General features: G+C 33.0%; 2 protein-coding genes across 2 annotated transcripts in view; one reads left to right on the top strand and one right to left on the bottom strand.

The window, feature by feature from the left end:
* LOC143076802 (uncharacterized) overlaps positions 1-26,039 on the bottom strand; it is a 493,545-nt gene that overhangs the window by 454,569 nt on the left and 12,937 nt on the right. The window lies entirely within an intron of this gene.
* Positions 14,651-16,299, top strand: LOC143074860 (heavy metal-binding protein HIP-like). Its single transcript, XM_076250091.1, has 2 exons — positions 14,651-14,798; positions 15,875-16,299. The coding sequence occupies exons 1-2, from the start codon at positions 14,651-14,653 to the stop codon at positions 16,297-16,299; spliced, it is 573 nt and encodes a 190-aa protein (XP_076106206.1).

Below are 26,039 nucleotides of genomic sequence, written 5' to 3'. Positions count from 1 at the left end.
CCATCAAAAAGACTTAATTAAAAAAGATGATCACAGTAAATTGAGCAACTACTTTAAATTTAAACATAATTTCACTTTTGAAGATTACTTCCATATTAAGAACAGAGATAAGAGAGTTATACTAACTAGATTTAGAATAAGTAATCATTGTCTCCGCATAGAGAGAGGCCGTTACGAACGAAAAATTGATGACCATGGAAAAAATATTACACTGCCAAGATCAGAGAGAACATGCCAGTTTTGTTCAATGAACTCGGTTGAAGACGAAGAACATTTTTTTTATTTAAAGGTACCCTTTATAATAAGGAAAGAAAAACCTTTCTGGATGAACTCTTTGCAAAATACCCATATTTATCCCAAATATCCGATAGTAATCTGCTTATTTGGTTTATGTCAAACGATAGCCTTCATTTTAACTCTAAATTATGTGAATTGCTATCCTCATTTTACACATTGAGAAACTAAATATTTGCTTAACTGAAACTTATAAAACTTATTTATAGTCTTCACCAGTTCATTGTCACATTATATACTTGAATTGTTCTTTTCTGGACAGTAAGAGTTATCCTTCGTTCCATATATATACAATGTAGCCAACTGACTCTCCTCACAAAAAAATACATTTGTAATGGTATTTTTATCTGTATTTTAATTTTTTCATTTACATGTTGTACTGTAAAATCAATCATCCTTAATCAGAACGATAGTTGTATGTGTGAGTGTATGCGAGTGGGAGAGAAAGGCTTTTTAGTTTTACTTTATGTGATTACATGCTTGTTATGAGCCTTATGATAAGGAAATAAAAATATCTTTATCTTTATCTTATCTAAAATCTGGTATACCGTAGTGTGAAAGTAATCATACCATTTGTTGACTCTTCCAATGTTGTTGACATGTCCTGCGCCAATGTCGTAGACTCCGTGTACTCTGTTGTACTTTGTAGGAATTGGTCAGTTTCAAAATACATTTCTGTACTACCATATGCGTTTGTAGTTTGACAAATGTAAACATTTTCGGAAAATATCGTATCTTTTATTTCTAATCCTATTTCAAAACCGGAAATTGGCAACAGTTGTTTGTATACTGATAGTATTATGTCAGTTTTCCTCGTAAAACTTTTATATTTTTCAGTCATATTTGAAATAATCAAATCGTTTTTATACCAATCTATCGAACGTATAGGTTCTCTAGAGAAAATGTCAACGCCTAAGATTATGTCTGTATTTGCAATTGACATCGAATTACTTGAAGATAGTAGAATCACTAGTCTTACCATGTATTTGCCACTAGGAGGACCTAGTTATGTTACTTAAAGGTAGTAATATTACTTATTCAGAATAGTAAACTCACCAAGCAGTCTAGCAAAATTACTAGGGACTCATGGTGTAATTACTAAGTAGCCTAGTAAATTTACTTTGGAGGCCTAGTATAATTACTTGGTAGGCTAGCTAGTAAATATACTTCTAGCCTAGTATTCTCATGGACAGTAAGTTTACTTAGTAGAGATTACTAGGTATTTTTTTCAGTGTAGTGTAAAACCATTCAAACGGAAAAACCAACGGTCTAATCTATATAAAAAAAGAGAAACGAGAAACACGTATAAATTACATAAACAAACGACAACTACTGTACATCAGATTGTATCCAAATTCATCAGTTTTCTATTTCGCAGTTTTCTATTTCGCAGAATTGTGCACAACGAATAATTATGATCAAGACATGACCTTAAACGCCTAAATCCACTTTGTTCTTCGCTCTTTCATTCATTATTTGACTAAAAACGTAAGCCACAGTTGACATTAGACTTATGACTCTATATCCCAACGGGTCACGATAATCCTTTCCGTTCTGTTATATCGGACAAATAATGCTTTGACACCACATATCAGGTACTACACCAAGTAAGAAGCAAACGTTATATAACTCATAAAGAATGAAAGTCAAATTGTTACTTTTTTAAATTTCATTGGGGATGTTGTCGATTCCAACTGCTTTGCCATTCTTTAAACTTTGCAATGCACGTTTTGTTTCTTCAATGAGATTGGATCGTTCATGTGTTCATGTGTTTCCCAATTGATACAATATTCCCGTGCTTGCATTTCCGATTATGATTTCCTTGATAGAGGATTGTTGCTCACAAAGAAGCTATTAAATCAAGAGTTCCAAATGGTGAAGTTGAAATCATCACTTCGTAAATTTTACGGACGCCATCACGGGTTGGTTGACCGTTATGGAATAACCGTTTCACAAATGATATCGGATATGTTCCTTACGTCATAACTACAATCCCCTTCCCTTTCATGAATGTGACCTATCGAATTAGACTATTTACCGGAATTGTTATCTTGTAAGCAACACGACGGGTGCCACATGTGAAGTAGGATCTGTTCACCCTTCCGGAGCACCTGGGATCACCCCTAGTTTTTAGTGGGGTTCGTGTTGTTTATTCTTTAGTTTTCTATGTTGTGGCATGTGTACTATTGTTTGTCTGTTTGTCCTTTTCATTTTTAGCGATGGCGTCAGTTTATTTTTCGATTTATGAGTTTGACTGTCCCTCTGGTATTTTTCGTCTCTCTTTTGTAAATCCGTATCAATTGTTTCGGTAGAAGGATTGAGAGTTCCGTATTCATGATACTTTTTTAAGTTGTTATTTGGATGGAGAGTTGTCTCTTGGCACTCATACCACATCTTCCTATATCTATCTAATTGTTCGTTTAATTGCTGTAATTGCTCAATAAATCCAGAGTCGGCTTGCTGGATCACGCTGGAAAAGAGTCTTGAATATTCCGATTTCAACCTAGACAAAATATCATTTGGGTTACTAGAGACACTTCCATCACCATTATGCTTTTCCCGGACCAAGTTTATTTATATGCATTATTAAAAAAAAAGTGTGAGGTAATTTGTATTGTTTTTCTAGTATCTCAGACCCGTTAAAATACACTTAGAAATAAAAAAAAAAAACAATACCCCTTTCCATTTGCCAAATACTCCCTGGAGTCTGTAACGTGCTGCTGCAGCCTATGTTTTCTAATGCGTAATCGAGACATCTTTAGTATCAGAATATTTTTTTATGAAATTGGGGATGCGATTATTTTTCAAGGAAAAATCCATTCCCGCTTTTTTTTTTAAGTCAAACCTTTTTAGAAAAGATGTCCGAAAAATTTGCATTCGGTTCTAGGTAATGAACATTTAAATGACATATAGTTTACAAGTGTGAACAAATCGTACGTACAGGTAATTAAACCAGGTGTATAGATGTGAGCAAATTTAATGTGAAACCAGTGTACATTACATTAAACTAATTCACGGCCGACACTCGGCTAACCGAGAGATTGGTCGGTTAATCTATATTGAGTATGCGGCTATATCGGCGGTTGGTCTGTTAATCGGGTTGGCTAAAGTCTGTTAATCAGGTGTTATCGAGAAAATCATTGAATTTCAAAAGTTCAGCATGTTTCATAGTATAACTTTCTAAATATATTTTCATCATAAAAAGTATTCATATCTAACAAAACAATTCAATGTACTGAATTCAGTGGTGTAATTATTATTTTTCTAGCTTCGATGTACGATCTATAAAATGAAAAGGCGGGTTACTCATCAATAAATTTATACACATTTTGCACACATAAAATGTACACAAAATGACACATTGATTAAATTTACTTGCATTCAATATTTTGAACATCGAAAAAAGAAAGGCATTATGTTTGTTAACCATATTGATATCATTGTGTGAAAAATCTACACGAAAATCTGTATGTAGGTGACATAAATCAATCTTTATTTAAAACCTGGTCTGTTAATTGGTCGGATGTATAAAACTCGGTCTGTTAATTGGTCTGTTAAGAGTTATGAATGGCAATAAAAGTATAATTTTATTGCTATATGGGGTGTTATCGGATCAAATGAGTAGGCTCGAGACGAGCGGCTAAAATATACGAAAACACCACATGAGCAATGAAACATAGCATATACGGAAACAACACATGAAATTGAAAATTGATAAAAATGATTTCAAAAAGTGTAATATTAAAGTAATATCAATTTCATCCAAGAATGATCGCATATATCATGTTGATTCTGCTTAATTGTCATGCATGACACAAATTTGTCATCTACATTGGTAACCAATATATATAAATCAGAGATAAACGTCGTAATGTAACTAAACATCAGTAAGTAAAATATATTGGAATGACAAAATATGAAAAGAAAGAAAGAATAATGAGTAAGAATTAAAGATAAACAAAATGTAGAAAAAAAATGACATAACAATTTAAAGAGTACAGAAATCAACAAAACCCCAAATCCGGACCCTCATGGTATACACGAGAATCTGGATGGAAACGCAGAATATAGAATAATATATAAGGACAGTAGAGAGTGATACATTGCTTAAAACGAGAGAAAAATAATACTTGTTTAAGAATACACACATGAAACACCGATGGCTGTTGAAACAGTAACGGATTGCGATGTACTTATATTGGTGACAAATTCTAGAAGTTTACATGCGGACAACTATGGTGGCAGGTTAATGCCATTTTGCGTTTTAGCGCTTTAGCGTTTTCGCCTTACATATTCTATATGGCGGAAACGCGAAATTGCGAAGTCGAAAACGCGAAAATGCGAAACCGATTTCTCGTTTTCGACTTCGCGTTTTCGCGTTTTCGACTTTGCGATTTCGCCTTTTCGCTATTTCGCGTTTTCGCCCTATAGAATATGAAAGGCGAAATCCCGAAAACGCGAAATGGACTTCATCGGCCACCATAGACAACTGTAGTTCTCCTCTGCACTTATGTAGAAAGGAACTAAACGGAATAAAATTAATTGAAACTTAAAATAACCAAATGTAGCTGCATTCGCTCCTTTCCGTTTACTTCTTTAGAGTGATTTGTAAACAACATATGATTAAGTAATAGAAGAAAAGAACCAATTGGATGATGCTGACGAATTAGGGTTTAACGTCCAGTGACAAATGTCATGTTCATATGTGAACGAGAACACGTTATATGTACCCTGTGTTGTATTAGAAAGACACTTTCAGTCGGAATTGAGAACGTGCTACTTCAAACAGACACAAAAATTAAGGCTGATTGAAAACGTCAATAAAAAATTCATGCATATTCCAGAGGCCAATACATATCACGCTATATTGAAGTGACACACCCTTCAATAAAATGCAAAGAAAGTCAAAATAAAAATGCTCTTTCTAGGATACTGTGGCACCGTATTGTCATTTGTGTTTACTCAGGAACATCTCATTCTTAAATTTGTCGTGGCTAAATAACTCTTAACTGACACAATTTCAATTGTCCAACCCATTAACAGACTTTATTCCCATAATTTTCACTAAAACGTGGTATTATTAACGTTATTTTACAATTATGAAATATTTACTAATGTCAATTTATTTTTTAGAACCACAGTACTATTGTTTGTCCTTTAAATGATATCTTTTAAATTTGTTTGTTTCGCCTTTTATTCAAAAAATTGCTATGCGTATAAGCATAAATACTACATACTTGCGCGACGCCTTTTAGTTTTACTGAAAACTGCGCAGACTAAGAAATGTTTTTACAAATGCAAAATGTTCTATGATAGATATCATTTTGTCAGACACTTTTCTTTTTTTGATTTGGATCTTATAACATGCCAAAAATCTGTATATTTAATAGAGTTTAACATTAAATTAAGCGTTTTACTCTTAACAGACGTATAACCAACCCGATTAACAGACCAATCGCCCATATAGCCGCATACTCAATATAGATTAACCGACCAATCTCTCGGTTAGCCGAGTGTCGGCCGTGTAATTGTAAACATGTTTACGGTACATGGCGTTTGGTGTGACACGGCCTAAGTTTACCACAGGAATTTGTTTTGCTTTATACATTACACTGCTTCCAATTTGGTAGTTAAATGAATTAAACGTATTTTAGGTAGTCATATTTACTTGCACTTATTTTATAGGAGCCTTATCCCTTCATGCAGCGTACTATAGATTTTTAAAGGTTCCCATGTGTGTATTGCATCATTGTCATTCAATACTTGTTGTTATGTTACAATATAGTTTACTTACATGGCATGAACAAAAGTCTGCTAATGCTTTTTGTATTACAATAATACATTAAAACAATAATAGTACCAACAGTATAGAGCTCGAGAATTAGGATATGCATAACCAACCACGAACTCCCTACTCATCAGAGAAAAAAAGAAATATACACACTTCAGTGCATAGGCGAATGTTACTAAACTGAATTGCCGTCGCAAAATAAAAGACGAAAAACGGCCAAAAGACAAACACCAAGTACATGTACGCAAAAAACACTATAGAAATCTAAAGCCTATACTATTTGTCTTTACTCTAAAGTATCTCACTTGTAGTTTTGTACTAATTACATAATATTATTAATCTACAAAAATGCAGAATAGTTGTCTACGTTTCACTTTCAAGCATAGTAAAGCGTTGATGCATGATTGAGACTTGGTGAAGTACATGTACTTGTTAGAAATACAAAACATTAGAACTTCTAATAATAACTTCAATTCGTCTAAATTTTAGCGGAGATCACGGATGTGGTTAACATAGATGTGAATCAATCATTCCCGGTGGATGCTTGATTTTAATTGTCTATAATGTCTTTAACTCATCAAGGAATGGATTGGCCAGAGACGTGTCTTAGTAAGGAGCAAATTTTATTCGCCATATATTTAGGACATCTGTACAGTCACGTTATCATACAACGTTGCGACTAGCTTTCTCGCAAATTGCAAATATTTATCAATATCACTGTTTGGCAATTTGTCATCTGTTTACGGATGTTCGCTTCTTTTGTTTTTGACATTTTGTCCATGATTTTATCCATGTAGTGCCATTAAAAATTTTGCCCTAACACCTTCTTTTCTTTTCATGATTTTATTACACATAGTTTAAAAAGCAATATTTGAAAATCTTATAAAATCCTTGTTATTTTTCATATTCTTTGAAAGAAAGAAGGTGCATATAACAAATGTATGAAAAATCAAGAGAGCATCATTTCCCGCCAATTTTTCAAAGGCTTAATTCTCGAAATTATGAACCCCGTCCCTCATATTTTTCTGCTTTCTAGTTCTGTTGTTTATATATTATTAATCTATAATAGACTTTTTAAAAAACTTGTTATTTTGAAACAGAGTAGCGAATATCATTAAGAACTTCGAATGCCGCCAGGTTACATTTTCTGTGAGAAATAATATCATGCAATAGCATGTGATAGAGACACGCATTAACTTATTAGAGGTACACATAAGTACATAGCTGATGTTCATGTTCATACAAAAAATATGTAAGTACATAGCTGATGTTCATGTTCATACAAAAATATGAACGTTTTAATTTTTTGTTTTTGTTTTTCTTTAACCCTGAACGATTCAAATGATCTGTGGTTTTAAACAATAACTATTACTTTCACCAAGCAAACAAAGAATTAAAACGTCCGTGTCAAGATATTTTTTAATATAAAATCAAGAATCTGTGCTATAAGAACACTCTCCACCAATTCTATCCGTAATAGTGAAAATATCAAAACTGTCCATAGACATGGATAATGTGCTGAATCATATGTGCATGATGTGTCCCGCCGTTCATGGGTTATGTCGATACAGTCAATGACACCTTGCGCAAATACGTTCTATAATTTGAGATCGGTAAAAAATCAGAGAGAGTAAGTGCATAAGGTTTTTTAAGGAGTTATATATGATAAAATTCCAAAGAATCTGAAGTAATGATGGCTTATTTTCGTCGCAAGATAAAAAAAAATCAGTTTGGGGGAGACGGAAAAAAACCCGTTCGCTTACTTGGAAACTTGGAATACCTCTAGATCTGGTGTAAAAAAAAAAAGACTTTTTCATATTCGATCATCTTGAAAAAAAGTTAAAGTTCGCCCTTGAAACAACGAAGCTAAATGGTCATGAGTGCAAGAGTTCAATGGGCTATATGAATCAATGCGGAATTTACTCGAAATGTCCGTCGTTGATTTTTCTTTTAAATAAAAAGACCTTTTACTTTACACAAAAAGGCAAAATACTATAAAAACATAAACATATAAATTCATATTTGTTTAAACATAACAACATTAAACTGGAAAACATCATATATAATAGCAAAAATACAGTAAATAAAAATATTACTTGAGTGCTAATTAAAAACTAATGACCGTGAGAGGAGTGATCAATTTTCGTGTTTAAGTTGAAGTTTTAAAATTTTAATGTTTATCATCAATAATTTTATAATTTTCTATACCTGCTCTTAGATTTTTTTTCTTTCATAAATACCCTTAAGAATGTTTAACAAGATCATTATACAATTAGGTACATATGTGTATATAAAGGACAACCAAGTAAAGTCTATGTCACTCTATATTTTTACGAAAACATGTGATATTTTTAAACCACTTGAAATTGTATAATTTTATAGATTAGATGCTAATAAAAATCTATACTGACAATAACGAATGATGGTTATTCCAAAAATTAAATTCTCTTGAAGAAAATATAGACATATAAGTTCAAATGAACATTTTCAAATAGGTTGCTGACAAAATTGCAAAAAAAATGTCAATTCGGAAAAACGATTTTTAGGAAATTGTGACCATACGCATTTCTTCCGACAGGGGGGAAAATTAAAGTAGACATATGTATGTTTAATATAAGAAAAATTGTAGCCGTTTGTTGTTTTGGGTTATTAAACTCAATATTAAGACGTCTTTTTGTCTGTTTGTCACCGCACTATAATACAATGATTAGTTCGTGTTTAACAAATAATTGTTTAGCTTATTTGCATCAAATTACTATTTAACGATATTTTTCATATGTAACAAGTGCTATTTCGATATAAGATAGCATTTATAGTTATTATCTAAGTTAATAAAAAAAAATGTCTGAAAGATTTTGAGCAATGATAATAGTCGATCTTAATTACAGTTATTATAATAATAGATTAAACTTGTAACAGGTTGGTGTTGGTCAATGATTGTATTTATTTGACTATCCCTTGTTCTAGTGGCGAAATACGGACTTTAAAATTAAAATGTGTTTGGCAAATGAGAAGGTATAAGAAGGTCCATCTTTTTTACCCTTGAATTTGAAATTATAAAGTACCATACATCTACAAAATAACACCCGTCAGATGACCATAAGACATTAATCTATTAGACAACCGTCAAGATCACCATGACACATTTGTCTATAAGACAACCGTCAGATGACCATTAGACCTTAGTCTATAAGACAACCGTCAGATGACAATAATATTTTAGTCTATATGACAACCGTCAAGATGACCATAAGACATTAATCTATTAGACAACCGTCAAGATCACCATGACACATTTGTCTATAAGACAACCGTCAGATGACCATTAGACCTTAGTCTATAAGACAACCGTCAGATGACAATAATATTTTAGTCTATATGACAACCGTCAAGATGACCATAAGACATTAGTCTATCAGACATCCGACAGATGATCATAAGACATTAGTCTATAAGACAACCGTCAGATGACCATTAGACCTTAGTCTATAAGACAACCGTCAGATGACAATAATATTTTAGTCTATATGGTCATCCGACAGATGACCATAAGACGTTAGTCTATCAGACATCCAAAAGCTGACCATAAGACATTAGTCTATCAGACATCCGACAGATGACCATAAGACATTAGTCTATCAGACATCCGACAGATGACCATAAGACATTAGTCTATCAGACATCCGACAGATGACCATAAGACATTAGTCTACCAGACATCCGACAGATGACCATAAAACATTAGTCTACCAGACATTCGACAGATGACCATAAAACATGAGTCTATCAGACATCCGATAGATGACCATAAGACATTAGTCTATCAGACATTCGACAGATGACCATAAGACATTAGTCTATCAGACATCCGACAGATGACCATAAGACATCAGTCTACTAGACATCCGACAGATGACCATAAAACATTAGTCTACCAGACATCCGACAGATGACCATAAGACATTAGTCTATCAGACATCCGACAGATGACCATAAGACATTAGTCTATTAGACATCCGACAGTATATCATAAGACATTAGTCTATCAGACAACCGACAGCTGACCATAAGACATAAATCTATCAGAAAACCGTCAGATGACCATGAGACATTAGTCTATCAGACAACCAAAAGCTGACCATAAGACATTAGTCTATCAGACATCCGACGGATGACCATAAGACATTAGTCCATCAGACATCCGACAGATGACCATAAGACGTAAGTCTATCAGACATTCAAAAGCTGACCATAAGACATTAGTCTATCAGACATCCGACAGATGACCATAAGACAATAATCTATTAGACATCCGACAGTATATCATAAGACATTAGTCTATCAGACAACCGACAGCTGACCATAAGACATAAATCTATCAGAAAACCGTCAGATGACCATGAGACATTAGTCTATCAGACAACCAAAAGCTGACCATAAGACATTAGTCTATCAGACATCCGACAGATGACCATAAGACATTAGTCCATCAAACATCCGACAAATGACCATAAGACATAAGTCTACCAGACATCTGACACATGACCATAAGACATTAGTCTATCAGACATCCAACAGATGACCATAAGACATAAGTCTATCAGACATCCGACACATGACCATAAGACATTAGTCCATCAGACATCCGACACATGACCATAAGACATTAGTCTATCAGACATCCGACAGATGACCATAAGACATAAGTCTATCAGACATCCGACAGATGACCATAAGACATTAGTCTATCAGACATCCGACAGATGACCATAAGACATTAGTCTATCAGACATCCGACAGATGACCATAAGACATTAGTCTATCAGACATCCGACAGATGACCATAAGACATTAGTCTATCAGACATCCGACAGATGACCATAAGACATTAGTCTATCAGACATCCGACAGATGACCATAAGACATTAGTCTATCAGACAACCGACAGCTGACCATAAGACATAAATCTATCAGAAAACCGTCAGATGACCATGAGACATTAGTCTATCAGACAACCAAAAGCTGACCATAAGACATTAGTCTATCAGACATCCGACAGATGACCATAAGACATTAGTCCATCAGACATCCGACAAATGACCATAAGACATAAGTCTACCAGACATCTGACACATGACCATAAGACATTAGTCTATCAGACATCCAACAGATGACCATAAGACATAAGTCTATCAGACATCCGACACATGACCATAAGACATTAGTCCATCAGACATCCGACACATGACCATAAGACATTAGTCTATCAGACATCCGACAGATGACCATAAGACATTAGTCCATCAGACATCCGACACATGACCATAAGACATTAGTCTATCAGACATCCGACAGATGACCATAAGACATTAGTCTATCAGACATCCGACAGATGACCATAAGACATTAGTCTATCAGACATCCGACAGATGACCATAAGACATAAGTCTATCAGACATCCGACAGATAACCATAAGACATTAGTCTATCAGACATCCGACAGATGACCATAAGACATTAGTCTATCAGACATCCGACAGATGACCATAAGACATTAGTCTATCAGACATCCGACAGATGACCATAAGACATTAGTCTATCAGACATCCGACAGATGACCATAAGACATTAGTCTATCAGACATCCGACAGATGACCATAAGACATTAGTCTATCAGACATCCGACACATGACCATAAGACAATAATCTATTAGACATCCGACAGTATATCATAAGACATTAGTCTATCAGACAACCGACAGCTGACCATAAGACATAAATCTATCAGAAAACCGTCAGATGACCATGAGACATTAGTCTATCAGACAACCAAAAGCTGACCATAAGACATTAGTCTATCAGACATCCGACAGATGACCATAAGACATAAATCTATCAGAAAACCGTCAGATGACCATGAGACATTAGTCTATCAGACAACCAAAAGCTGACCATAAGACATTAGTCTATCAGACATCCGACAGATGACCATAAGACATTAGTCCATCAGACATCCGACAAATGACCATAAGACATAAGTCTACCAGAAATCTGACACATGACCATAAGACATTAGTCTATCAGACATCCAACAGATGACTATAAGACATTAGTCTATCAGACATCCGACAGATGACCATAAGACATAAGTCTATCAGACATCCGACAGATGACCATAAGACATTAGTCTATCAGACATCCGACAGATGACCATAAGACATTAGTCTATCAGACATCCGACAGATGACCATAAGACATTAGTCTATCAGACATCCGACAGATGACCATAAGACATTAGTCTATCAGACATCCGACAGATGACCATAAGACATTAGTCTATCAGACATCCGACAGATGACCATAAGACATTAGTCTATCAGACATCCGACAGATGACCATAAGGCATTAGTCTATTAGACATCCGACAGATGACCATAAGACATTAGTCTATCAGACATCCGACAGATGACCATAAGACATTAGTCTATCAGACATCCGACAGATGACCATAAGACATTAGTCTATTAGACATCCGACAGTATATCATAAGACATTAGTCTATCAGACAACCGACAGCTGACCATAAGACATAAGTCTACCAGACATCTGACACATGACCATAAGACATTAGTCTATCAGACATCCAACAGATGACTATAAGACATAAGTCTATCAGACATCCGACACATGACCATAAGACATTAGTCCATCAGACATCCGACACATGACCATAAGACATAAGTCTACCAGACATCCGACACATGACCATAAGACATAAGTCTACCAGACATCTGACACATGACCATAAGACATAAGTCTATCAGACATCCGACAGATGACCATAAGACATTAGTCTATCAGACATCCGACAGATGACCATAAGACATTAGTCTATCAAACATCCGACAGATGACCATAAGACATTAGTCTATCAGACATCCGACAGATGACCATAAGACATTAGTCTATCAGACATCCGACAGATGACCATAAGACATTAGTCTATCAGACATCCGACAGATGACCAAAAGACATTAGTCTCTCAGACATCCGACAGATGACCAAAAGACATTAGTCTATCAGACATCCGACAGTATATCATAAGACATTAGTCTATCAGACATCCGACAAATGACCATAAGACATTAGTATATCAGACATCCGACAGTATATCATAAGACATTAGTCTATCAGACATCCGACAAATGACCATAAGACATTAGTCTATCAGACATCCGACAGATGACCATAAGACATTAGTCTATCAGACATCCGACAGATGACCATAAGACATTAGTCTATCAGACATCCGACAGATGACCATAAGACATTAGTCTATCAGACATCCGACAGATGACCAAAAGACATTAGTCTATCAGACATCCGACAGATGACCAAAAGACATTAGTCTATCAGACATCCGACAGATGACCATAAGACATTAGTCTATCAGACATCCGACAGATGACCATAAGACATTAGTCTATCAGACATCCGACAGTATATCATAAGACATTAGTCTATCAGACATCCGACAGTATATCATATGGTCAAAATCTAACATAATGAGAAGTTTATATCAAAGAAATGCACTGTAAGATATTGATAAAAAAAAGAAAAGAAAAGAGAGACTCCATGACATGAGTGTCTATGGACAAGAAGCCCACTTGGCCACTTAGTGAAATTTGAGGGTTCAGATTTTTACATTAGATATAGTTATGGCATGAATAAAAAAATATGGATCATAGATTTGTGTTGATTGGTTGCTGTTCAATTAATAAAACATTTTGAAAATGCCCCTAAGACGAGTGAGATAAGGCTGGGCCTGGGAAATGCGTGTCAATATTTTAAATAGCGCACCAAAAAGTATTTTAACGGATTTTTTAGTTTAAATTAATATTTTATCGGATTTTTGTTTCAAAATGAGGTTTGGTGAAGTTATAAGGCTAACACCCAAACACATAATTACTGGGTTTTTTTCCCTTACATTTTTAACCCCCTTCGACGAAATGAGTCCATTAAACAATAAATATTCTAGCTTAACATATCAAGACCTATCTATTGCGCCCGGTCGGGTTTAATGCCAATGTTATCTCGTGTAAAGTTGTTAAGTATCACAAATGGTTTCATATACCGCATCTCTATACCAGAGATGTATTTTTAATTGCCATCTTCATACCTTTCTTCTTTTTCTATCCAAAAAAAATATGACTACGAGATTAAGAATAGAAAAAACCGTAATCACGGTGACGAATCTGGGGAATTAGTTATCTTTGTAATACAATAACATGGATTATTTTGTTATGACAGATCATATTATTCGTTATTGTTAATGGGTAAAATTTGTAAAAACGAAATGTAATCACTTGTTTCTTTTTTTCTTTTTGATTTAAAGATATTAAAATCGAAAGCTGTAAACACTTTCATTTGGTTATATATTATTTTTTCGTTTATGATTTCTCAAAACGAGAAGCAAATGGACCACACGGACTCGTAAGTATCAAGAATCTACAAAAGACTTTAATGATTTTCTTATCAGATTATTACTGTTTTTTATCATTTAGGATGAGGGTAACAGGATTACTTGTGATTGCGATGTGCGTATTGTATGTCAGGGCTTTGGGAAAGAAGTGCGATTGTCATAACTTAAGCACGAAAGAGCTTCTTGAAAATGTGAAATACCTTTTAGAAGAAAAGGAACAGAGAGAAAACGGTGAGGTCTAATTATATCAAAGTTAGAGCAACTACTTTCATTTTCTATATACAGAAAACGCATTTCATGAAGATTGCTTTCATATATGCCATGACTATAATGATTGTGTAAGAAATTTGTTGCAGATCGTGAGATAACTTGCACATCAGATGACACGAACTTAGTCACATAATACTCTAATTACAAAAATTAGTTAATATCCATTCTCTTTCTGTTGTGGCTTGTTACATCTATTTCCCGCATTTAAGATATACTTCCCTCATTGTGTTATGAACAACATGTGATACAACAAATACGTTTATTTGATTGGTCGTTTCTGAAAGTGTAATGCAACCTCAACATTTACATTGGCTATTCGTTACAAACCTTTCAATACCGGGCTGATAGAGACACCGGACTGTGAGCTTACAACCTAATTGTTTAAAGGTAAAATCGAAAATTAGATAAACAACACTTTATCAGAGATTTGACAGCAATTTGGTAGAAACTTGATTTAAGAATTGGCCATTTAGTCACATGTTCAAAAGGGAGATGTGGGAATACGTTTGCTGATCCAGGGTAGGAGGATGTTCCGGGGGTTAGAACCCCTCTCCCTTTTTTTCGATTTTGTTAATCATGCGAACGTTACATGGTGTTGCCCCAGGTCCCTTTATAATGTCGGGATACGCGCCTGGGAATATAAGAAACACAAGTTTAGTTATGTTACGGTGGTAGGTGAATATCCTGTCTTCTTTCATTATAGTAGATATAATAAAAACTGAAAATGATCTATCCTCCCTTTTTTCAAAATAACCATCATATGTATAAACACAAAACTTATATAATTATCGAAAAAGTTGAGTTTTAATCCTAAAGACCAAACCATTTGAAGAAGGTAGCGACAATTTTGTTGAAGCAGAGGTGGGGATAGATGACTAACTGTTAATATACAATTTTTGATTACATGTAAATGTATTGCATGAATGATCTTTCTTTTTTGCAAGAGGCACAAACATGTTGTTGTTTTTTTTTTAAATTGTGTTAGAGTACAATTAATTGCAGAAAGTGTTTCTATTCTTGTCACGTTTCTATTGCAGAAAACAAATGTGAATGCAGTGGTACTCACAAAAAGAATGTTGCATTTCATGTCAACCTTGGAAAAGATTTAAGAAATTTGAAACCAAAAGCGGTTGTAATATTTGACAAAGTCGTTCTTAATATTGGGAAGGCTTACAGCCCATCAAACGGATTGTTTACTTGTCCTGAGGATGGTGTATATAGTTTTACTTGGACTGCATTGACTTCATCTAACAACAGTTTTGAGAGTGTTTTTGTAGTCAACGGTAAAGTTGTTGCAGGAAATCGTGCCAGCGCTTACAACGACAAGGAGTATCAACCTGCAACTAAAACCGTAGTAGTTGAACTAAAGAAAGGTGACATAGCCAATGTGGCAGGTTATAAAAACTATGCAAGGCACATGTACGGGTTCTGGTCATCTTATTTGGGTTTCAGGGTTTTCTAATAAATGAATTATAACTGTTACAGTGTATATGTGTGTTTCGATTTGTTTATGTTCCTAACATATCACAAGAAAGTAAAAAGACAAATCAGATTTCTTTTTGTCAAACGTCCAATTCAAAAGATCACTATATTGTTACACGAAGTTCGTTGGTTTTGTTGTCGCCTTTTGTGATCTACATGTAAGTCACAAATAATATCAAAAAACTTTAAAAAAAAAAAAAAAAATAAATAAAAAACCAAACGTCAATGATTAATTCACTTTTTTCTTCAGCCCATGATTTACTCTTTTTGTCTCAACACCCTCTCTGTATGTTTGACACAACAGAGACGGACGGGGGAATTTAAGCTAAGAATTCTAAGTGAATTTTAAAACGCCACTATTAAAAAAAAACACGAAAAACGACGAAAAAACCCAAGTCAACAAAAAGGGTTAGCAGATACTGCTCAACGTGTGACACCCGTCTAACGTCGACAAGTCGATAACATATAGTAGATAGTCTAGCGGAAACAAATATGTTTCCTTAAGTTTTAATAGTTTTATGGCGTCAAATTCTTTATAGAATTAAATACCAATTGTTCAGAGAACGATTGAAAGTCTTACCACCTCACATAATTTTAATTAAGGTTTGAATGAACTTACATTTTGCTCTGTCTAAATTGTGTTTTGTAGGCTGATGTTTGTCTTTTGGTCTGTTTTCGTTTTTTGCAATGGCGTTGTCAGTTTGTTATCAACTTGTGGCTTTGACTATTCCTTTGGTATCTTTTGTCCCTCTGTTATAAAGATATGCATAATCTCTTTTTATCCCCCCCCCCCCCACCCTCACCAAAATATGTTTCGTTAAAAAGACTTATTTTACAAAGATTCGGATATACATGTATGTAGTTTGTACTTTTCTACGACACAAGGAGAAGGTCTACTTCAGCCGATTAAATTTGTTTATGTAAAATATTTGGACTGATTTGGTCACAAAAGACTCTCAAATTAAAGTTTAAATATGGAAAATCTATCAAATATGCCAATAAAACGTCACTTTTCAGATGTTTTTGTCTATAATGGAAGTAGCCGCATTTGTATTTAGTTGCAACCTTTATATACGTAAAAGTATTGACGTTGCGCACGATATTGGTGTCACTTTGGAAATGTGGGTTAGAAGGCGGGTTATTCAAATTCAAGCTCTTATCCTATACAATAAATATCCATGTTATGCATATCATTCGAAAGGAAATAAACCACAGAAAACAATAACATAGATGATTTTGTGCTTTGTCTATTTTTTAATGAAAATCTTTGCTAATTTCGATGCCTATAACGTCATTTCAAGGGTGTACAATTTTGTTTTATGTGAGTCTTTAAAATCCCAGTGCGGATTCATTAGTAAGTAGAATGGTTAAAAATTTTGCAATTGTTTTGTATACATTTAACTTAAAATGAAGTAACAGACGGTTTTAACTTTAAGAGAAGGAAGATCGTCAAAAGAGTTTTAATAAAAAAAAGAGAAAAAATGTCCCAATTAGTTGCTCAACCCGTAAATTTTTTTTCTGTCTTCACTTTCATAAGATATAACGGACGAAAATGGATTTTAATAATATCAGAAAAATTATACATGTTCCGAAGAAGCTATCTGAAGTCATCATTAAGTAACTGCGGTCTTATTTTAAAAACATCGTCATTTTTCCCGTGTCCAATAAAATGTCCCGATGGACAAAATAACATAAAGAATAATTCAGAGGCTTTTTAACAAACGAAATTCTACTATATCTCAATTTTTTAACACCTGTTAACTGATATGAATGGAAAATACATTTAATTTCCTTTAAAATGATATGATATGTACTTTTGTTTGATTTGCAGTTAGAATATCCGAAACGATCTAAGATGTCCAATGAAATGTCCCCGTAACCGTAATTTGACGTTCGCGTTACATGTATAATAACGTTAAACGGTATACGAATTTTCTTGCATATTTGGCATAACATAATTTCATGATATGGTCTGATCTATATAAAATAAAGTTCTCGTTTGATATGCATTAAAATACAAATATGCATTAATTTATGCATATAAGATGTCGAAATATTTAACTCGGATATTTCATAAAGACAAGACCCCGGTGGTATAACAAAGAGATAACTTACTAATAACCACACTCCCACTTTATAAAAGCAAGATACATTGAAAAAGAAAATGCGATCAAAAGTGAGATCTTCTTAATTATCATCCTAAGCAAGATAGTATCTGTAATTTCTAGCGTTGCTATTAAAAGATTCAAAGCTATACACATAAATGAAAATTCTCCCAAAACATTTATGAGAAAAAATACACCTTAGTCGTAAACATTTCAGTAAAACGTGCAATCATTTTTTTTTTTATCGCATCGACTCATTTAACAAAACGTTTTATCAGAGAAATACTTGTATGTCATAAACATATCAGTATAGCTAACGATAATTTTTTATCTACTGTGAGTAGAACAATTCCTAGTCATCTACCTACCAATATGTGTTTGAAAAATAAGGTTATTACATTTAGAAGTAGTGTGGCAGAATGAAGATTATTTTCTCGAATCTCCAACAGAATTGCCTGGTACATAGGCATGTGATGAAACTAGTATATTGAAATTGAAACTTTTCTTTTACCATAATTGAGAAAGAACGAAAGAGAGAGAGTGAGAGAGTAGTTGTCCGACATATATGATGGATAGCACACAAACATGTAGCAGCTAGCTCCAAGGTATTATTTACAGACACTCCCAACTCATTCTAGAAAAAAATCAACCAATCAATCTGCGGTGTAAAGTAGATTTTTTTTTTATCTTCGCAGAACGCCACATAGCTTGAATTTTAATTTTTACATCGCGATGACCGTGAGGGCATTCCGATGTATTATTGCCATAGAGATTTGACTTTCGTTTTTGACTGGTAACCGATCGTATAAATACGCGGAAATCATCGAGTGCAAAATAACATTTCTTATCGCTTGTTATAAATTCACTTCTTCAATGAATACTCACAAGAACAGAAATTTATAATACGCAAATATTATGTCGTTACAAATATTTATATGCATTAAAAAAATGCACACGTACAGAAAAATTGTGTTAACGCATGCGGAAGAATATCACAAGAAAGTTTTTTTGGGAAAATATGAATGTCTTCTCAAACCAATCTATTGGAAAAATCGAATTGTTATAGAAGAGTGTCCACCATGCACTTGTACTGCACTTGTATTAGAATCGTAGAATAGAATGATATACAATTGGATAAAAATTATACATACATGTAAATGCTATATACAATTATAAATATAAATATATAACAACAAACAAGAGTATACGCATTTGTATCACCACAATATAATAGATATTAAAGCAGTGAAGTTGAATTCCTGGTCATTTATTCATCATCCACGCACGAACTTGTCTCAGAAAAAATATATCTCTGTACATAAACCTCAGTTTTACGGTTTAGAAATGTGATTTTTTTTTCTGAGACAAGTGCTTGTGACCATCCACAAGAACTTGCGGTCATCCGAGGTTCAGTACTTCAGTACTTTGATTATACTTTTAAAACAATGTAAATACGAAACCAAAAAGATTGAAACCGAAAACATAAAAATAATCAGATGAATGTCAAAGAAGATTTTGTGTAAACCGATACTCAGTTATATGTTGAAAATGGAAGCGCGGAACCAAAAATATTGTATAGTATAAAAAATGCATGAAATGCATTCCTGACGGTCCGTAGTTGTTCGCTTGAGAAAAAAACTGAACTATACAAACATGCACGTATAGCAGTTACTTTAAAAAATCACATCTAGTAAAAAAAAAAGTTGTATTATTCAAAATCGGATTTCGAACTGCTGGTAATCTGTGATGTAGTATTGGTCTGTGTAAAAGTTTTCCATACTTTGCCAAATTCTAATATTCAAAAAAAAAAAAAAATTGATTGCCGACCCTTTTTGAAGCTTGAGTTTGTGAAAAAATATCAGATGAAAGGATAGCTTGCAAAATATGTTTCCAAAAGCAAAAACAATACAATACAGAATCACGGTTCCCATTTTCACATAAAGTAGAAGATGTGGCCGTATAAAACCAATTAATAATTTCTATATGCAAACAACAATGAGCAAAACCCTTACCTTAAAGTCAGCTATGAAAAGCCCCGAAATGACAAAATGTAAAACAATTCAAACGAGAAAACTAACGGCCTGATTTATGTGCAAAATGTGTAAATTCCTACATAACATGAATTTTCTTATTTCCCTGGTAAAACAATCCTGATTTAAAACATTTAATCAATGAAAACGTTTTCTTTTTAAAAAAAATAATTTAAACCCCGACCAACTTTAAATTATTGAAAGTTGGCAACGGCAGCATAAGAGCACGTATTTTTTTTTAAACATGATGCACATTTATAAAGTTTTTTGTTAGAGATTTTTTAAATAATGATATAGTTAACATTTTCCATAAAATCGGGATTGATGTTAAGATTGTGGACTTACTTATACTTTAAAATAAATAATATGAATTATGATGTAATTATAAGTCACTGTTTAAGAAAAATTAAATAAAACCTAATTCTTGGACTTTTATATTAACGTTAGTATACAGTATAATAGTCCCAGGATTAAAGTATTGATAAAATAAGATTATGAAAAAATAGCTTGCGATATACTACCTACATCTTTCACATCATCAAAGACAAATCAAGAAGCATTTGAATATTAATTGAGGGAGCGAAATTACCAAATTACAACAAACATATATAAACGTGTAATTGGGGGAAAGAGACAGAAACAAGAAACGAAATATTTACAATTTCACTAGCAAAGATAGGGGACGTCTTCTGGCAGAGAGAGCATTGTTTAATTTTAAAAAATAGAAGAAACTGATTGTTGAAGGCCGCACAGTGACCTATAGTTGTTAATTTCTGTGTAATTTTGATCTCTTGTGGAGAATTGTCTCATTGACAATCATACCACATCGTCTTTTTATATATTTAAAATATTGTCATTTTGTGCTATTGTTGCAGGCAATTCTTCCCAAATTAAAAATTGTTCATGTATCAGTATCTAAAATTTTGTTTTAATTCAATGTAATTTTGCATTTGCACCGGCTTGAAAAAATAAAACCATATAAAGAAGCAACTTCGAACATCTCTTTACCTTAAGCGGCATTTTCACATGAGGAGAATATAAGGTCAACGTTTGAAACTTTCCGTGGAACAACGTCAAAATCATCGTTTTATTAGGAACGTCGTGTAATGCTGAGTGGCACTAATACCGTGCGTAACGTCATTATCATCAAATACAACATGTATTTAAATATTAAGACTGAACACAAATGCGGCCACTTCCAATTTAGCCAAAAACCGTCTTAAAGTTAGCAAAATGGGTCCTACTAAAATGCGCCCGGGTGAAGAAAAAGCGCCCGAAGAAGAAAATTTAGCGCCCAGGGAACAGAAAAGGCGCCCGGGGAAAATATATAGATCTTTTATTGGCATGAGACAAATTTGTTAAGTCATGAACATTGATTTATTTTTTTATTTTAGAAAAGTAATTTGCAAATTCAGATAATAGACATTTGTAATAAAGCACAAAAACAAGTATGCATATTTCAATTTTAACAATAATATATGAATACTTTCCGAAAGATTGATAATAATGGATCACAGTTTATGCGGAAGATTTATAAAATGTAAGACATCAAAAGAAATGTTTTTCAAAAACGATATCAAAATGAAAAATGTATAAGACAACCCAAATTTCACAGATAAATATTAATTTAATCAAAATTAAAAGAGGTACACATGATAAATCAGCACATGAAAAAAAGCAGTACTATACATGTACCGTAGTTAAAACAAGGGGGCAAAAAACAGGTGTTTGGTTTAAATTTAAGCATCGTACATATCCCCATTTATATTAAGGACAAAACAAGCAATTATTAGTTATTTTTTAAGGAAAACAAATATTGTTATAAAATATTATTATTTTTTTCTCCCGGGCGCTAATTTTTTTCTCCGGACGTTAATTTTCCTTCTCCGGCCGCTTTTTCTTTTCTCCGGGCGCTTTTTCTTTTCCCGGGCGCTTTTTAGTAGGACCGAGCAAAAATGTTAAAATTGTGAATATTTCAGTAATATTGCATGAATATATGATGCTATTACCTGATACATGTGCATTGTATTGTCAATACAGCGCATATTTATGGCACAGAAGTATTCTACTTTTCCAATAAATAGCTAAAAGTTTACATTTTAACAAATATGTAAAAATGCTATATTTTGGGATCAAAACGGGGTCTTACCGGGCCTTGCGGTCATTAAACTTTCGAGCATGAATTTTGTACTCGGACTCCAGAATCAACCAATCAAAATACTGGATTTTGTGTTTCGAGCATGATTTTTGTGCTGCGAACACTGAGCAAAGTTTTATGACTTCAACCCCGATCCTACTCCTTTGCTTTGTGACGTTAAATTTCCCGTTAAAAATCACCAGTTGGACGATCATGTATTTAACTGAAATTATATTAAATATAGTATTACAGGATTCTTTGACAGTCAGAAAGAACAAAATTATAACCATATGATGTAAAAAAAAACAAAAAAAACACACGTTATACTTTCGGTGATTTGAACAATATATATTTTTTTAGCTTAAAGATATGAATATGTTTTCATTCCGCGTGAAGGATTTGATTGTCATCCTATCTATGAGTTACCACGCATATTCAAACACGGCTATATGAGGGTCTGGATGGGGTTTGCTAAATAGTGAGTAGTGGGTAAAATGTGCAGAATAAAGGGCAAAAGAATTAAAAAAGAAAAGGGAAAGAAGGAAAAAAATGATATAAAGAATAGAGAATAATGGGCTTAGTGATGACGGATAGCTTTGATTGAATATGTTCTACGAACAATAAAAGCATATTCTATATACATGTACATGTATCAAATTTTAAGTCAAATTTACACTTTTTAATTTGACGGATTTAAATGTGATTTTGCAAGGATACAATCAATTCTGATTATAAAATATAAATAAACAAAGAATGACAATTTGTCTTTAAGAAATGTCCTTGATTTATGATCAAAACTTAAGATAGAAAGTCATTTTAAACGAAATGAGTAAGAAAATTTAAAAGAAGCAGTGTATTTGAAAATACCTTGCTGATTATCCATTATTTAGTGGAGACGCATCAAATAAAGATTTTAAAGTCTTTAGCTTGACTCGCTCAGGGATCAAACCCATGACCTCACGTCTCTACTACAAAGGTTTTTTTTTCAATTTTGTAAAGAAATAAAGACAACTTTGATGTGCTTAATGTATATGATATTGTTTAAGTAACATAGCGCTGAGAGAGGGATAAAGTAGATTGTTACCCTGAGAAGACATTGTCAATCGAAGTGAAGCCATTTGATAAAGTAAATTATCCCCCTTGTATGAAAAAATAAACATCTGCCGCACATTCAAAATAAAGTAGTTTAATATATTGTGGATTCTAAGGTGTAAGGTATATTATAATGTCGGTTTGTTTTTGTTTTGTTTTGTTTTGTTTTTGTTTTGTTTTGTTTTGTTTTTTTGTTTTGTTGTTTTTTCCTTTTATTCTTATTTTGCATATTGTTTTTATAGAAAGATAAATTCCTGTATAAAAATAACGCTTCATATAGTTCATGCTTACTGGAAAATTACGCCGTCTCAAAGACTACCCAAAAGATCCTATATTAAAATCAAAGAATGCAAAATACATCATATAATCTTCACTGTACCCATCCTTATAACTTTCATATAATAATAGTGTATGGAAATGTTGTGCAGGACAAGTAGAATTTAAAATAGATATAGGAAACATGTGGTGTGAGTGCCAATGAGACAACTCTCTATCCAAATAACAATTTAAAAACAGTTAACCATTATAGGTCAATGTACGGTCTTCAACACGGATCCTTGACTCACACCGAACAACAAGCTATATAGGGCCCCAAAATTACTAGTGTAAAACCATTCAAACGGGAAAACCAACGGGCTTATCTATATAAAATATAAAAAACGAGAAACAAGAAACACGTATGAATTACATAAACAAACGGCAACTACTAAAGCATATAATAAATGCAACTGCATTATGCAAGTACTTACTATGAATTTCATGTAATTTTAAACATTAGAGTAAACACTTTTATTTTTTGTTAAATATTTCCCTACATGTAGTTCTAACATTTGTTTGAAACCTTTCCTATTTGCGGTATTAGAGTGATATTGACTAAGAACCTAAACTTAACCGATTTTATCAATTATTGACTTTTGACGTGGTCAATACGTTGCATATGGACCTTATCAGTTATATTGACCGAGGAAGAAGTCCGAGGTTAAATAAAATCTATCAGGTCCATATTTAACGTATTGACTAAGTGACGTTTCTTAATTTTTATATTACATATGTCTAGTAAATCATGTATTATGGAAATGGACCTCAATGTATTTTTTTTTGTATTTTACATTGCAATTTGTAAGATTTTTAATAATGACAGTCAATATATATATTTAAAAAAACTAAAAAGTCAGTATGCTATATACATGTATTCTTTGCATCGCGTGATCGTAATAACCAATGAAAAAGTAGAATGCTACACCATATGTAATATTCAAAAATATTATTTTAAAATTAAAGGTACTTATAAAAATGATAATTAGTGTTCCGTTATTTTAATTTTTGTGTACATAAAGTTTCCGTTATTTAATCGATGAATTATACAAGGAAACTATTACGTTGCACAGATGAATAAAAAATAATAAATTGATAAATTTTGTTTTGTAACTGTGCCATTTATATCACAAAACAGCAGATGATATTAGACAAAGAAACAGCTTCATTAAAAAAAAATCATAATAATCCAACCCTGGCAATATTGTTATTTTTTTTAAAAGAAATACACTCTATTCCCCAACTTTGATTTGCATGCACCGGCTAATTTGTAAATACATAAATAATCTTTGTTATATAAATAAATAAAAAAATAGAAAGTAAATGAATGTGTGCTCTTATTTATAAGGGACACCAATTGCCTCAGCATTTTGAAAATAAAAGAAGTATCATGTCAATTATATTGAATAATCCGTTTCATTGACTTAGAACACATTTAATTTATATCTGTCAAACATTAAATTAATATGTATGCTATTAGATACATCATAAAGGTAACGGTATAATACCAGAGTAATGGACTTGTGTTGTGTCGTTACACCACTGTCTCACGTTAGAAGAGCGTTTGCGCCTTCAATCATGTTTAATCCCGCCTTATTTTTTCGTGCCTGTCCCAAATCAGGAGCCTGTAGTTCAGTGGTTTTTCGTTAAATTTTAAATTATGTCCGACTCGTTCGTTTTTTTAATTGATCATGTATGGTTGTCATAAATGCTTACATCCACCATTTTGAATTATGGTGGATAGTTGTCTGATTAGCAACCATACCACATCTCCTTATTGTTATCTTGTGATACAGCACACAATTGAAATTAAAATAAATGAATAGTACACTCGTTGGCTTAAGTACTTTTAAATCATGGTTTGATGTTGATGTATCTTTTGAATATTTACGATATGTAGTTTTTGTTAGAAAGTCTGTTTCGTGAGTAGAGCAGTGTGCAATTTACCTTTGAAGGAATTATCTTACATCTTTATTTGTAAAACTATTGTTAAAGTAACAATCACGATGAATGTAAGCCAACAGGTGAAATGAATAAGTGA

This window comes from Mytilus galloprovincialis, chromosome 5 (genome assembly GCF_965363235.1).
Source record: "Mytilus galloprovincialis chromosome 5, xbMytGall1.hap1.1, whole genome shotgun sequence".
NCBI lineage: Eukaryota > Metazoa > Mollusca > Bivalvia > Mytilida > Mytilidae > Mytilus > Mytilus galloprovincialis.
The sequence above is the reverse complement of the archived record's forward strand: the minus strand, read 5'-3'. Positions and strand labels throughout refer to the sequence as shown.

What these genes read in the sequence shown, in the direction of transcription:
- LOC143074860 (XM_076250091.1), top strand. Translation starts at nt 14,651, where the DNA reads ATGAGGGTAACAGGATTACTTGTGATTGCGATGTGCGTATTGTATGTC. An exon ending in AAAGGAACAGAGAGAAAACG is followed by an intron (nt 14,799 to 15,874) that starts GTGAGGTCTAAT and finishes TTTCTATTGCAG; the next exon opens with AAAACAAATGTGAATGCAGT.